This window comes from Anolis sagrei, chromosome X (assembly GCF_037176765.1).
Source record: "Anolis sagrei isolate rAnoSag1 chromosome X, rAnoSag1.mat, whole genome shotgun sequence".
Lineage (NCBI taxonomy): Eukaryota > Metazoa > Chordata > Lepidosauria > Squamata > Dactyloidae > Anolis > Anolis sagrei.
In genome coordinates, this window is record NC_090034.1 from 80,836,342 (window position 1) to 80,852,210 (window position 15,869).

At 37.3% G+C, this 15,869-nt stretch overlaps 1 protein-coding gene across 1 annotated transcript in view; it reads right to left on the bottom strand.

The window, feature by feature from the left end:
* TFAP2E (transcription factor AP-2 epsilon) overlaps positions 1 to 14,548 on the bottom strand; it is a 111,298-nt gene extending 96,750 nt beyond the window's left edge. Inside the window, exon 1 of the mRNA XM_060784182.2 lies at positions 14,113 to 14,548. Within this exon, the coding sequence (XP_060640165.1) occupies positions 14,113 to 14,160 (48 nt within the window). The 5' untranslated portion in view covers positions 14,161 to 14,548. The remainder of the gene's footprint in view (positions 1 to 14,112) is intronic.
* Between the last annotated feature and the right edge of the window lie 1,321 nt (positions 14,549 to 15,869).

Consider the following 15,869-nt stretch of genomic DNA (forward strand, 5'->3'; position numbering starts at 1 on the left):
CCCCTTGATTGTTCCTTCCCTGGTTGTTGCTTCCCTGATTGTTTTAAAGGAATATACTTTATGTATTACTCCCCCCCCTCTCTCTCTCTATATATATATGTTGTTGTTGTTGTTGTTGTTGCTATTGACAGAAGTCCAAACAACCATGGATCCTGGGAGTCTAACCCACTTTTCCAGAGGAGGTGCCTTGCCTCCGATTCGGAGTCAAACCCTTTCGGATCAGGACCCAAGAAGGGACTCTGATCTGTTCCAAACGCGCTTCACTTCCCCTTTCAATACAGATGATTGATCCCTGATTGTTGCTTCCTTGATCGTTTGGACTTCTGTCTAAAGATATTGATTATCATTATTATACTAGCTGGCTTCCATAGTTGTTTGGACTTCTGTCAATAGCAACAACAACAATTTGTTTGTCCCCTTGTTTGTTCCTTCCCTGATTGTTTGGACTTCTGCCTAGAGATATTTACTATTATTATTACATTAAATATATTCTATCATATCGTTATATTATCATTGTCATTATCATTCTTGTTTGCTTCCCTGATCGTTCAGTCTTCTGTCGATAATAATAATAATAAATAATAATAATAATAATAATAATAATAGTTATTATTATGATTAGCTTGACCCTGATTGTTGCTTCCCTTATTGTTTAGGCTTCAGTCTAAATTTATTCTTCTTTTTCTTTATCTTCTTCCTCTTCTTCTTCCTCTTCTTCTTCCTCTTCCCCTTCCTCTTCCCCTTCCTCTTCCCCTTCTTCTTCCTCTTCTTCCTCTTCTTCCCCTTCTTCTCCTTCTTCTTCTTCTTCTTAGCTTGCCCCCTGATTGTGTTAGGCTTCAGTCTAAATATATTATTATTATTATTATTATTATTATTATTATTATTATTAGCTTGCCCCTGATTGTTGCTTCCCTTATTGTTTAGGCTTCAGTCTAAATACTATATTCTTCTTTTTCTTTTTCTTCTTCCTCTTCTTCTTCCTCTTCCCCTTCCTCTTCCCCTTCTTCTTCCCCTTCTTCTTCCTCTTCTTCCCCTTCTTCTCCCCCTTCTTCTCCTTCTCCTCCTCCTTCTTCTTCTTCTTCTTCTTCCTCCTCCTCTTCTTCTTCTTCTTCTTCTTCTTCGCTTGCCCCCCCCCATTGTGTTAGGCTTCAGTCTAATTATTATTATTATTATTATTATTATTATTAGCTTGCCCCCTCTTCCTCTACTTCCTCTTCTTCCTCTTTTTCCTCTTCTTCTTCTTCTTCGCTTGCCCCCTGATTGTGTTAGGCTTCAGTCTAAATTTATTATTATTATTATTAGTATTATTAGTATTATTATTATTATTATTATTATTATTATTATTATTATTATTAGCTTGCCTCCCTGGCTAGGAAAAAGGGAGAATCTAACATTCCCAATGCAGATAATCCACATTATCTTCTTCGAAGTGGATTATATGAGTCTACAAAGCCATGTAATCCAGTTCAAAGCAGATCATCTGGATTTTATATGGCACTGTAGAAGGGGTCTAGGAATCAATGGGAATTATGGATTGTTTCAATGACCCCAGTTGTAATTGGGTTACCATTCCAATTAAAATTAGGCTACTATGGATTGAATGTTGTAGTTAGGCTGCTACGGGTCTGTTCTTGTTCATGTAATTTGAGTCTAATGTCACTGGGGAGCATTTCTAATTTTCAATTAGAAGTTGGCTATTATGGGACTAATGCTGTAGCTGGACTACCATGGGTCTGTTCCCATTAGAACTAGACTATTTGGGATACTAATATAGTTAATATAACTAATATAGTTTATTATTATTATTATTATTGTAGTTAATTATTATTAGTTACTGTGGTCCACATGGGGGTTCTGCGTGGTTGGTTTGGCCCAATTCTATCGTTGGTGGGGTTCAGAATGCTCTGTGATTGTAGGTGAACTATAAATCCCAGGAACTACAACTCCCAAATATCAAGATTCTATTTTTCCCAAACTCCACCAGTGTTCATATTTGGGCATATTGAGTATTCTTGTAGAGTTTGGTCCAGAGCCATCATTGTTTGAGTCCACAGTGATCTTTGGATGTAGGTGAACTACAACTCCAAAACCAAAGGACACTGCCCACCAAACCCTTCCAGTATTTTCTGTTAGTCATGGGAGAACTGTGTGCCAAGTTTGGTTCAATTCCATCGTTGGTGGGGTTCAGAATGCTCTTTGATTGTAAGTGAATCCCAGCAACTACAACTCCCAAATGACAAAATCAATTTTTTTGAGTGAAGGACATACATTGGGTTGTTAGGTGTCTTGTGTCCAAATTGGGTGTCAATTCGTCCAGTGGTTTTTGAGTTCTGTGAATCCCACATTACATTTTTATTTATATAGATAACTAATATAGTTAATATAACTATTAGTTAATATTATATATAATATAACTAATATAGTTAATATAACTAATATAGTTGGAGTTAGGTTACTACTAAAGCTCTACTCCAATCAGAACAGCTACTATGGGTTTAATGTTGTAGTTGGGTTGCTATCAGTTGGGTTACTATGTTTAGATGTGATATCTTTCTCTGTCATTTGGATCAGTTGTGTCTTGGGGAGCATCTACACTGCAGAATTAATGCAGTTTAACTGCCAAGTCAACTGCTTTGACTTCTTGCTATGGAAAACTAGGGAGGTGCGAATTGCTTCTGTTCCTACTGTGTTTAAAACCCACTTTAAAAAGAAAATATCTAGGAATATTGCATTCCCTCCCCTCCATCCCTCCCTCCTCCCATTTCTCTCTCTCCTTCCCTTCTTTAAGGGCTTGGGAGACCCTTCCCATCCATCAGGTCGAGCCCTCCGGCTCTGGGCGCTTCTCCTTCCAGCTGGTGCCTTTGAGTCGGATTAAAAAGATATTTGAAGGGGGAGAAAAGAGGAGGCAGATGCAAGGAGAGTTGTTGTTGCTGTTGTTTGGTTGTTGTTGTTGTTTACTTGCAGGGCGGGTTGGGAGGGAGGAGGGAATCCACCAGGCAAAGCCAAGCTCTGCCATTGACAAGGGTCGAGAGAGAGACCCCCAGACTTGCACTTTAGAAAGGCTTTGGGGAAAATGGACCACAATGGGATATGGATTTTAATAGCCATGTAGCCCTGGGGAGCCAGTTTTCAAGCTGGGACCCTAACAGGACTCAGAGGTTGCAGCCTAGGCATTGTTATATCTATTTATAACCCACTTGGCCCCCAAAACTGGAGCTCAAGGGGGATAACCTTACCCCACCCCTGCTATATTTTAATCACAGTTTCAAGGCTCAAAGGCTGACACTAATATCTATCTGTCTATCTATCTATCTATCTATCTATCTATCTATCTATCTATCTATCCATTTACAGTATTTATATTCCACCCTTCTCACCCCCCCCCCCCCCCATGGGACTCAGGGCAGATTACAATGTACATATACCGGGCAAACATTTTATGCCATTTAGACATACAACATATATAGGCAGCAGAGGTGGCCCTAGGTAATTTTCAACTGTAAGCAAACAGTATTTTGCCTGCCCCCCCCCCCCCCCGCCCCAACCAATCATTGATATATATATTCTGTTCCTCGTGGGAGTTCTGTGTGCCATATTTGGTTCAATTCCATCAATGGTGGAGTTCGGAATGCTCTTTGATTGTAGGTGAACTATACATCCCAGTAACTACACTTGCCGCACTTGCTCCCTTGCCTGGCCTGCTTTGTGCACCAAAAGTCACCTCTTCTCCTGGCTTTCTCCTCAGCCATTGGGACCAAGAGAGAGAGAGAGAGAGAGAGAGACAGAGGTGGAGATGCCCACCTTTCCTGAAGGTAGGCGCAAAAACTAAGGAGGGAGCGGAGGTGGGAGATACCTCCAGCCGGAGGGGCTCTCTCTCTCTCTCTCTCTCTCTCTCTTGGTCCCAATGGCTGAAGAAAAAGTCAGGAGAAGAGGCGACTTTTGGTGCGCACGCTGGGATGGACCCGAAGCGGGCCAGGCGTGGTGGCTCCACCCCTTGGCCCACCCGCTGATTGGGGAGAGGAGAGCAGGCGGGTGGAGCGCCGGGAGGGAACGGGAAAGGGAGCCAGTCATGGGGAAGGGATCGAACTTGGAGAACTATTGAGCGCCGGCTCTGCTCGCACACCCTGTGAGGGGCTAGGCCCCTTTGGGAAGACGATCACCCGGTAGCGAGGCAACAAAGTTGAGGCTCCCCCCGGACTGCTAGGGCTGTTGTGAGTTGAGGGGGTGCTCCTCAAGAGGCGCCTCTGCACCCCTGACAAAAAAAAGTGTTCTGCGACCGCTTACTTCGCGTAATGGACGAGCCGCCCCTGATAGGCAGACATTGAGGCATTCCAGCTTTTCTGGTTTCATGAGGGTATGCTACGTTCCAGCCACAGGGGGAGCTGCCGCTTCACATTCCACTTGTGACACAGCGTCTTTTGATGGAGTACTTCCTCATTCTTATGCATGCTGCTGGAAAGTTTTATCACGTAGTAAATTCATTAAATTGGCCTCTCTGCATAAAGTGGTCCCCAGGGGCGGCTCAACCCATTAGAATCATAGAATCAAAGAGTTGGAAGAGACCTCATGGGCCATCCAGTCCAACCCCCTGCCAAGAAGCAGGAATATTGCATTCAAATCACCCCTGACAGATGGCCATCCAGCCTCTGTTTAAAACCTTCCAAAGAAGGAGCCTCCACCACACTCCGGGGCAGAGAGTTCCACTGCTGAATGGCTCTCACAGTCAGGAAGTTCTTCCTCATGTTCAGATGGAATCTCCTCTCTTGTAGTTTGAAGCCATTGTTCCACATCCTAATCTCCATGGAAGCAGTGAACAAGCTTGCTCCCTCCTCCCTGTGACTTCCTCTCACATATTTATACACGGCTATCATATTCCCTCTCAGCCTTCTCTTCTTCAGGCTAAACATGCCCAGCTCCTTAAGCCACTCCTCATAGGGCTTGCTCTCCAGACCCTTGATCATTTTAGTTGCCCTCCTCTGGACACATTCTAGTTTGTTAATATCTCCCTTCAATTGTGGTACCCAGAATTGGACACAGTGTTATTTCAGGTGTGGTCTGACCAAGGCAGAATGGGTGGTGGCATGACTTCCCTGGATCTAGACACTAGACTCCTATTTATGCAGGCCAAAATCCCATTGTTTTTCTTTTCTTGCTGCAGCATGACATTGTTGACTCACGTTCACCTTCCTGTCCAGGAGGACTCCAAGATCTTTTTCACATGTCCTGCTGTCAAGCCAGGCATTGTCCCCCATTCTGTATGTTTGCATTTCACTTTTTTTCTGCCTAAGTGGAGTATGTTGCATTCGCCTCTGCTGAACTTCATTTTGTTAGTTTTGGCCAATCATCTCTCTAATCTGTTAAGATAGTTTTAATTCTGCTCCTGTCTTCAGGGTATTAGCTATCCCAGACAAGAGGAGCAGAATTAGTTCTGTAATAATAATAATACCAACTTCTAAGCCTTAAGGCGACCATATCAATAGGCCTCAAAGGCTATCTGTCTGTCTGTCTGTCTGTCTGTCTGTCTCTCTATCTATTCTTACTAACCAGAGAGTTGCAAAGCAGGCATTGCAATGGGACTCTGAGGCTATCACCTCACACTCGTCTGTCTGTCTGTCTCTCTGTCCGTCCATCCATCCATTCATTCTTATTAAGGCTATAATATTACATTAGATATTCTCTCTGTAATAATAATACCAACTTCCAAGCCTTAAGGTGACCATATCAGTGGGCCTCAAAGACTATCACCTCACACTCTCCTATCTGTCTGTCTGTCTGTCTGTCTGTCTGTCTGTCTGTCTGTCTTTCTGTCTGTCTATCTATCTATCTATCTATCTATCTATCTTTTTAGCTAGCTAGCTAGCTAGCTAGCTATTCTTACTAACTAGAGAGTTGCAAAGCAGACATTGCATTGGGACTCAGAGGCTATCACCTCACACTCCTCTATCTATCTATCTATCTATCTATCTACCTATCTATGTATCTATTTATCAATCGATCCATCCATCGATCCATTCTTATTAACCAAGGCCATAATATTAGAATATATTAGATATTCTCTCTGTAATAATGATACCAATCTCCAAGCCTTAAGGCGACCATATCAATGGGTCTCAAAGGCTATGCCCTCACACATCTCCATCTCTATCTATCTATCTATCTATCTATCTATCTATCTATCTATCTATCTATCTATCTATTCTTACTAACTAGAGAGTTGCAAAGCAGACATTGCAATGGGACTCTGAGACTATCACCTCACACTCTATCTATCTGTCTATGTATGTATCTATTTATCCATCGATCCATCCATCTATTCATTCTTATTAACCAAGGCTATAATATTAGAATATATTCGATATTCTCTCTGCAATAATGATACCAACTTCCAAGCCTTAAGGCGACCATATCAATGGGTCTCAAAGGCTATCTCCTCACACATCTCCATCTCTATCTATCTATCTATCTATCTATCTATCTATCTATCTATCTATCATCTATTCTTATTAACCAGAGAGTTGCAAAGCAGGCATCATAATGGGACTCAGAGGCTATAACATTACAACACATTAGATATTTTCTCTGTAATAATGATAATTCCAACTTCCAAGCCTTAAAGTGACCTTATGAATGGGACTCAAAGGTTATCACCTCACACTCCTCTGTCTGTCTGTCTGTCTATCTATCTGTCTATCCATCCATTCTTACTAACCAAAGCTATAACATTATAATACATTACATATTATCTCTGTAATAATAATATCAACTTCCAAGCCTTAAGGTAACCATATTAATGGATCTCAAAAACTATCACCTCTATCTATTCTCACTAACCAGAGAGTTGAAAAACAGGCATTGCAATGGGACTCAGTGGCTATAATATTACAATACATTAGATATTATCTCTGTAATACTAATAGCAAAGAGTTTTGAGACTACTTTATTAACGGAGCTCAAAGGCTATCTCTATCTATCTATCTATCTATCTATCTATCATCCTTCCTTCCTTCTTTCTCAGAGTATTTTAAGGTTGGCATTGCAATCGGACTATAATACAATATCTATCTATCTATCTACCTATTTATTTAATAATAATAATAATAATTTCCAAGTCATAGATAGATAGATAGATAGAGAGAGAGAGAGAGGACCTCACAGACCTCTATCTATCTATCTATCTATCTATCTATCTATCCATCCATCCATCCATCCAGCCCAGCAAGTGGTAAGGTTACCATATTAATGGGGCTCAGAGGCTATCACTTTATACTCCCATGTCTATTTATTATTCTTATTAGTAGCATCATTATTTATTTATATAGCGCCATCACTGTCCGGGGCCTTTTAGAAGTAAAAAGAACCACAAAACAGTTCCCAGCCCTCAGGCTTGCAAACTAATTATCCATCCATATGAACCAGTGAGTTTTCAGGCTGGCATATCAATGGGACTCAGTGGCTATAATCTTACATCTCTATCCATCCTTTTCTCTATCCATTCATATATCCATTCATAGTAACTGATGGATTTCAAGGCTGGCATATATCAAACTTTACCTCTTTCTTTCTTTCTTTCTTTCTTTCTTTCTTTCTTTCTTTCTTTCTTTCTTTCCATCCCTTTATTTTATATTACTAATCCGGACTACACATACACAGATATAGATATGAGAGACACAGTCTATTACTTTATGTATATCTCTATATAAACACACACATATAAGTTTTGCTTATGTGTTTACATATACAGACATATATAATAATAGGCTGTTTCTCTCATATATATACATAAAGTTATTTGTGTATGTGCTTATATATACATACATAGTAATAGGTGGTGTCTCTAATATGATTGAGTGTGTGTGTGTTTATATAAGTGCACACAAAAATCATTCGCATATATAGACTTCTATCTATCATACGGATAGGTTTCTTGCCTATATATATATATATATATATGGGCTAAATTTACTTCACTGCCATAGGAACCATAGTTTCAAGGCTCAAAGGCTGACACTATCTATCCATCCATTCTTACAATACATTAGATATTATCTCTGTAATAATAATACCAACGTCCAACCTTTAAGGTGACTATATCAGTGGCCAAAAAAACGCTATCACCTCACACTCCTCCATCTATCTATCTATCTATCTATCTATCTATCTATCTATCTATCTATTCTTACTAACCAGAGAGTAGAAAAGCAGGTATTGCAACAGGACTCAGAGGCTATCACCTCTTCTATCTCTCTATCTATCTTTCCATCCATCCATCCATTCTTATTAACTAAGGCTATAATGTTATACAGTATTAGATATTATCTCTGTAATAATAATAATACTAACTTCTAAGCCTTAAAGCGACCTTATGAATGGGCTTCAAAGGCTATCACCTCACACTCCTCTATCTCTATCTGTCTGTCTGTCTGTCTGTCTATCTATGGAAGTTCTAATTGTGTTAAATTAACACCAGTAACATGGAACTTTACTATTCTATTCTTACTAACTAGAGAGTTGCAAAGCAGGCATTGCAATGGGACTCAGAGGCTATCACTCCACACTCATCTATCTATCTATCTATCTATCTATCTATCTATCTATCTATCTAATCTGCCTATTCTTACTAACCAGAGAGTTGCAAAGCAGGCATGCAATGGGACTCAGAAGCTATAACTTCACACTCTTCTATCTATCCATCCATCTATTCTTATTAACTAAGGCTATAATATTACATTAGACATTATCTCTGTAATAATAATAATACTAACGTCCAAGCCTTAAGGTGACCATATCAATGATCCTCAAAGGCTATCACCTCACACTCCCCCCCCCCCATCCATCCATCCATCCATCCATCCATTCTTATTAACTAAGGCTATAATATTACATTAGATATTATCTCTGTAATAATAATAATACCAACGTCCAAGGCTTAGGGTGACCATATCACTGAGCCTCAAAGGCTATCACCTCACACTCCCCGCTCTCTCCATCCATCCATCCATCCATCCATCCATTCTTATTAACTAAGGCTATAATACTACATTAGATATTATCTCTGTAATAATAATAATACTAACGTCCAAGCCTTAAGGTGACCATATCAATGAGCCTCAAAGGCTATCACCTCACATTCCCCCCGTCTCTCCATCCATCCATCCATTCTTATTAACTAAGGCTATAATATTACATTAGATATTATCTCTGTAATAATAATAATACCAACTTCCAAGGCTTAGGGTGACCGTATCAATGGGCTTCAAAGGCTATCACCTCACACTCCTCTATCTATCTATCTATCTATCTATCTATCTATTCTTACTAACCAGAGAGTAGCAAAGCAGGCACTGGAATGGGACTCAGAGGCTTTCACCTCACACTTCTCTATCTATCTATCTATCTATCTATCTATCTATCTATCTATCTATCTATTTATCCAACAATTCTTACTAACCAGAGAGTAGCAAAGCAGGCATTGCAATGGGACTCAGAGGCTTTCACCTCACACTCCTCTATCTATCTATCTATCTATCTATCTATCTATCTATCTATCTATCTATCTAACTATTCTTACTAACCAGAGAGTAGCAAAGCAAGCATTGCGATGGAACTCAGAGGCTTTCACCTCACACTCATCTATCTATCTATCTATCTATCTATCTATCTATCTATCTATCTACCTATCTATTCTTACTAACCAGAGAGTAGCAAAGCAGGCATTGCAATGGGACTCAGAGGCTTTCACCTCACACTCCTCTATCTATCTATCTATCTATCTATCTATCTATCTATCTATCTATCTATGTAGTCTTCATTTACTATATAATAAGGGTATATTATCTAGCTCTTTTGCTCTGTGCCTTTTCTGTGATCATGATTCAGAGACAACCCTAATGTTTTAGAACAATCATGACATTCCTTCTTTAGGAAGCGTTGATTTCCACAGACACCGGTTGCAAAGTAACTTCCATCGGTTTCCCTTTAAGAGCCCACAGATCATTGATTTTAATAGGAAAGAGAAGCGGGTCAATTGTGCCTTTTTAGGATTGGGACCCCTCCACTCCATTTGTCTTGCTTTATTCAGAAGTAAGCCTTCCATTCCGGACAGGCGAACAGAACCCGAAAGCCATTGGTGGGTTTCTCAGTAGAGTAGACCCATTGACAGACTGGGATTTACCGCAGTGTAAACACAGGTTACACTGAAGTAGATCCCAGTCTATCAGTGTGGATTTGCATTACAATATGAGCGGAGACATACACACACACACAATTTTAATGATATAATTTCTTATAATATAATATAATATAGTATAATAATATAATATAATAATATAATATAATATAATTTCATATAATATAATATAATATTATAATATCATATAATATAATATAATTTCATATAATTTCATATAATATAATATTATAATATAATATAATTTCATATAATTTCATATAATATAATATTATAATATCATATAATATAATATAATTTCATATAATTTCATATAATATAATATTATAATATAATATAATTTCATATAATATAATTTCATATAATTTCATATAATATAATATTATAATATAATATTATAATATAATATATATCGTAAGTATGTGCTACATAGAGCTATTCTGAAAGTATCAGCATGCAATACACATATAAATATTATCAGCAGGCTCCCCCCTCTCTCTTTATATATATCACACAAAAATAGCATGGAAAATAATATTATATTTATATCTTATTTTATTATAATTTATTATAATATAATATAATAAGAAGATGTAAATATCATATTTATTTATAATACTATTTTCCATGCTATTACAATATAGTATTTTTATATTATAAATAAATATAAGCTATCATAAAGTAATATATAATTATATATAATATATAATATATATAATTATAATTATTAAAGTAATTATTAAAATAATTATCAAAGTAATATGTAATTATATATAGATATATATAATTATATATTACTTTATAATAGCTTATATTTATTTATAATATAAAAATTACTATATTATAATAGCATGGAAAATAATATTATAAATAAATATGATATTTATATCTTATTATTATAATATATAATATATAATTATATATAATATATAATATATATAATTATAATTATTAAAGTAATTATTAAAATAATTATCAAAGTAATATGTAATTATATATATATATATATATATATATTCGAAGGTTTTCATGGCCGGAATCACTGGGTTGTTGTAGGTTTTTTCGGGCTATATGGCCATGGTCTAGAGGCATTCTCTCCTGACGTTTCGCCTACATCTATGGCAAGCATCCTCAGAGGTAGTGAGGTTGTACCTCTGAGGATGCTTGCCATAGATGCAGGCGAAACGTCAGGAGAGAATGCCTCTAGACCATGGCCATATAGCCCGAAAAAACCTACAACGACCCAATTATATATTACTTTATAATAGCTTATATTTATTTATAATATAAAATTACTATATTATAATAGCATATTATTTATATAATATATATTATAGTATATTATATAAGGTAGTTTATATGTACAATTAATTATTATAAAATTATATGCATAGATATAATTATATATGTGTGTGTATTTTGTTTATATCTATCTATCTACACATATATAATATTGTATATTATATATGTGTATATATAATATTGTATATGTGTATATTATAACAATATGAGAATGCATTATGTATACATATTTATATTATTTTGTATGATCAGCTTAATATAGTCAAATACAAATGCTGAAATTCCTATACTACAGATACATGTATCTGTCAAGCTGAAATATTTCATATTATGTGTGTATTCCATGCTATTTTTATAGTATACTAGCTGTCCCCTGCCACGCGTTGCTGTGGCCCATTCTAGTGATCTGGAAAATAAAGGGGATGAGAAAGTGTTGGTTTTTAATATATGTAATTTCCTTATGCTTGTGGGTAAACAGTATTTCTTGTTGTTTCTATGTCAGTGTTGATGTGGAGAGTGCCTGGTTTGTCCACCCTGGAACATGCAACATATTATTGTCCTTCTTTAAGGGTCCCTTTCAAATCTAGGATACTATTTCTCTATGTGTGTGAATCAAATATATCTCGTCTCTATATCTATGGCTGGATGCTTCTTTGTCAGGACGGCTTTGATTACGTTTTCTTGCCCTGGTGAAGGGAGTTGGACTGGGTGACCTTAAGTATTTTCTGTTGGTCATGGGGGTTCTGTGTGGGAAGTTTGCCCCAGTTCTGTCGTTCGTGGGGTTCAGAATGGTCTTTGATTGTATTTGAACTGTGAATCCCAGTGACCAGAACTCCCAAATGTCAAGGTCTATTTCCCCCAAATTCCATCTGTGTTCCTATTTGGGCGTATTGAGCGCTTGTGCCAAGTTTGGTCCGGATCCATCATTGTTTGAGTCCACAGTGCTCTCTGGATGTAGGTGAACTACAACTCCCAAACTCAAGGTCAATGCCCACCAAACCCTTCCAGTATTTGCTATTGGTCTGTGTGCCAAGTTTGGTCCCATTCCAACATTGGTGGAGTTCAGAATGTTTTTTGATTGCAGGTGAACTATAAATCCCGGTAACTACAAATCCCAAATGTCAAGGTCTATTTCCTCCAAACTCCATCTGTGTTCATATTTAGGCATATGGAATATTCGTGCCAAGTTTGGTCCAGATCCACCATTGTTTGAGTCCACAGTGCTCTCTGGATGTAGGTGAACTACAACTCCCAAACTCAAGGTCAATGCCCACCAAACCCTTCCAGTATTTGCTATTGGTCTGTGTGCCAAGTTTGGTCCCATTCCATCATTGGTGGAGTTCAGAATGCTTTTTGATTGCAGGTGAACTATAAATCCCAGCAACTACAACTCCCAAATGACAAAAGCATAAATTTTTGAGTGATGGTCACTCCTTGTGTAGTGAGACGTTTTGCTGCCAAATTTGGTGTGATTTCGTTCCTTGATTCTTTCGTTTTTAAGGTACTCATTATGCACAGAGCATTTTTGTGTATATATATATATATATATAGATTGTATATGTGCATATTATAACAATATGAGAATGCATTGTGTATACATATTTCTATTATTTTATATTATTTTGTATGATCAGCTTAATATGGTCAAATACAAATGCTGAGATTCTTATACTATAGATACATGTCTCTGTCAGGCTGAAATATGCTATTTTTATAGTATATTTATAGCAAGCTGATAATATTTATATGTGTATTGCATGCTGTATACTTTTCTCTATCTATCTATCCTATCTATCTATCTATCTATCTATCCTATCTATCCTATCTATCTATCTATCTATCTATCTATCTATCCTATCATCTATCTATCTATCTATCTATCTATCTATCCTATCTATCCTATCTATCCTATCTATCTATCTATCTATCTATCTATCTATCTATCTATCCTATCATCCATCCATCTATCTATCTATCTATCTATCTATCTATCTATCTATCTATCTATCCTATCTATCTATCTATCTATCTATCTATCTATCTATCCTATCTATCTATCTATCTATCTATCTATCTATCTATCCTATCTATCCTATCCTATCTATCTATCTATCTATCTATCTATCTATCTATCTATCTATCCTATCATCTATCTATCTATCTATCTATCTATCTATCTATCTATCTATCCTATCATCTATCTATCCTATCATCCATCCATCTATCTATCTATCTATCTATCTATCTATCTATCTATCTATCTATCTATCTATCTATCAGCATGAGGGGTATATATTATGAGCATGCAATATGTGCATATGTGTGTATATTATAATAGTATCAGCATGCGAGATGTGTGTGTGTGTGTGTGTGTGTGTGTGTGTTGTGTGTGTGGGAGTTGTAGTTCTCCCTGATCCAGAGAGCACTCAATCCAGCCAACGAGGGATCTGGACCAAACTTAAATGATATTCCCCAGCATCCAAAAGCAAACAATGCCTTCTTCTAACAACCCCAGCTAGTATAATCTAAATATAATACAATACAATATCATATTTGTGTGTTGATATGTATTATAGTCGCTATAGAAATACCCAAACGAGGGATTTTCCCCGGCGCTTCCTTACCTGCAAGTAGTACCTTTCCTCCTTGATATTCCCGGTTTTCCAATGCATTTTCCCGACTGCCAGGCGGAGATTTGGATTTCTTAAAAAATACAAATAATCTTTCTCAATATTTCTAAACGAAATAGAATCGGGTTTCCCCTTCGTGCCTCCTTCTGCCGACGGATCCAACTAGTTGTTTTGGGGGAGGCTTAAAGTGAAGCTCCAAAGTTGCAACCCTCTTTGGGCATCTTTAAAAAAAGACCCACTTAAAAGGAAAGAGAGAGAGAGAGAAAGAAAGACTTGGGAGAGGGGTGTCGAGGGGGAACCGCAGCTGTCTTGGCATCTGGGAGGCATGCAAAACACCCTTTCCTCTTGAGCCTTCGGGGGAAATTGGGGGGTCCACTCCTCCCTTTTGCTGGCTGTGATAGGTTTTTTTTCTCTCTCTCTTCTTTTCGGGCGGCGGGGGGGGGGGGGATATATTGCCTTCCCCCTACAAACACAACTCCGCCTCTTTGGAAGTTGCAGCCCAAACCAAGAAGGGAGCAGAGGCTTCTGCCAGGAAAAAAGGGATTGGAAGGAGGTAGTTTAGAAAGCCAACACTCTGGATATGCTCAGAGGCACAACTATGTCTTCCAACCAGCAGCACTGTCAGTCTCTCTCTTTATCGACTTATATCTGTCTCTGCATATATCTATCATCTCTCTACTATCTCTGTTCTTCTGTCTCTATCTATCTATCTATCTATCTATCTATCTATCTATCTATCTATCTATCTATCTATCTATTTAAACCATGTGTCTGTCTGTATGCCTGCCTGCTTGCCTGCTTGCCTGCCTATCTATCTATCTATCTATCTATCTATCTATCTATCTATCTATCTATCTATCTATCTATCTAAACCATGTGTCTGTCTGTCTGTCTGTTTGTCTGTATGCCTGCTGCCTGCCTGCCTGCCTGCCTGCCTGTCTGTCTATCTATCTATCTAAACTTCATGTGTGTGTGTGTCTCTATGCCTCTGTCTATCTAACTATCTATCTATTATCTGTTCATGTCTTTCTGTCTGTCTCTGTTTATCAATCTCTCTCTCTCTAAACTCCATGTGTCTGTCTGTATGCCTCTATCTATCTGTCTGTCTGTCTATCTATCTATCTATCTATCTATCTATCTATCTATCTATCTATCTATATCTTCATGTCTTTCTGTCTGTCTCTGTTTATCTATCATCTATCTATCTAATCTCCATGACTGTCTCTCTCTATGCCTCTGTCTATCTATCTACTGTCTATATCTCCATGTCTTTTTGTCTCTATAAGCCATCTATTATTCTATCTATCTATCTATCTATCTATCTATCTATCTATCTATCTATCTATCATCTGTATCTTCATGTCTGTCTATTTATCACTTATTATTATTGTTATTATTATTATTATTATTATTATTATTATTATTTACATCTATCTATCCATCTACCTATCTATCTGTCTGTCTGTCTATCTATATCTCCATGTCTGTCTGTCTATCGATCTACTACTATCATTATATTGAACTCTATCTATCTATCTATCTATCTATCTATCTATCTATCTATCTATCTATTTGTATCTCCATGTCTGTCTGTCTGTCTATCTCTTATTATTATTATTTAATAGTCCCTTCGGGGAGAGAGGGTGGGTAATAAATAAATAAACAAATAAATAATATATTTACATATAGCTATCCATCTAGCTATCTTTCGGTATTTCTCTGTGTCTGTCTATCAATCTGTCATTTATTAT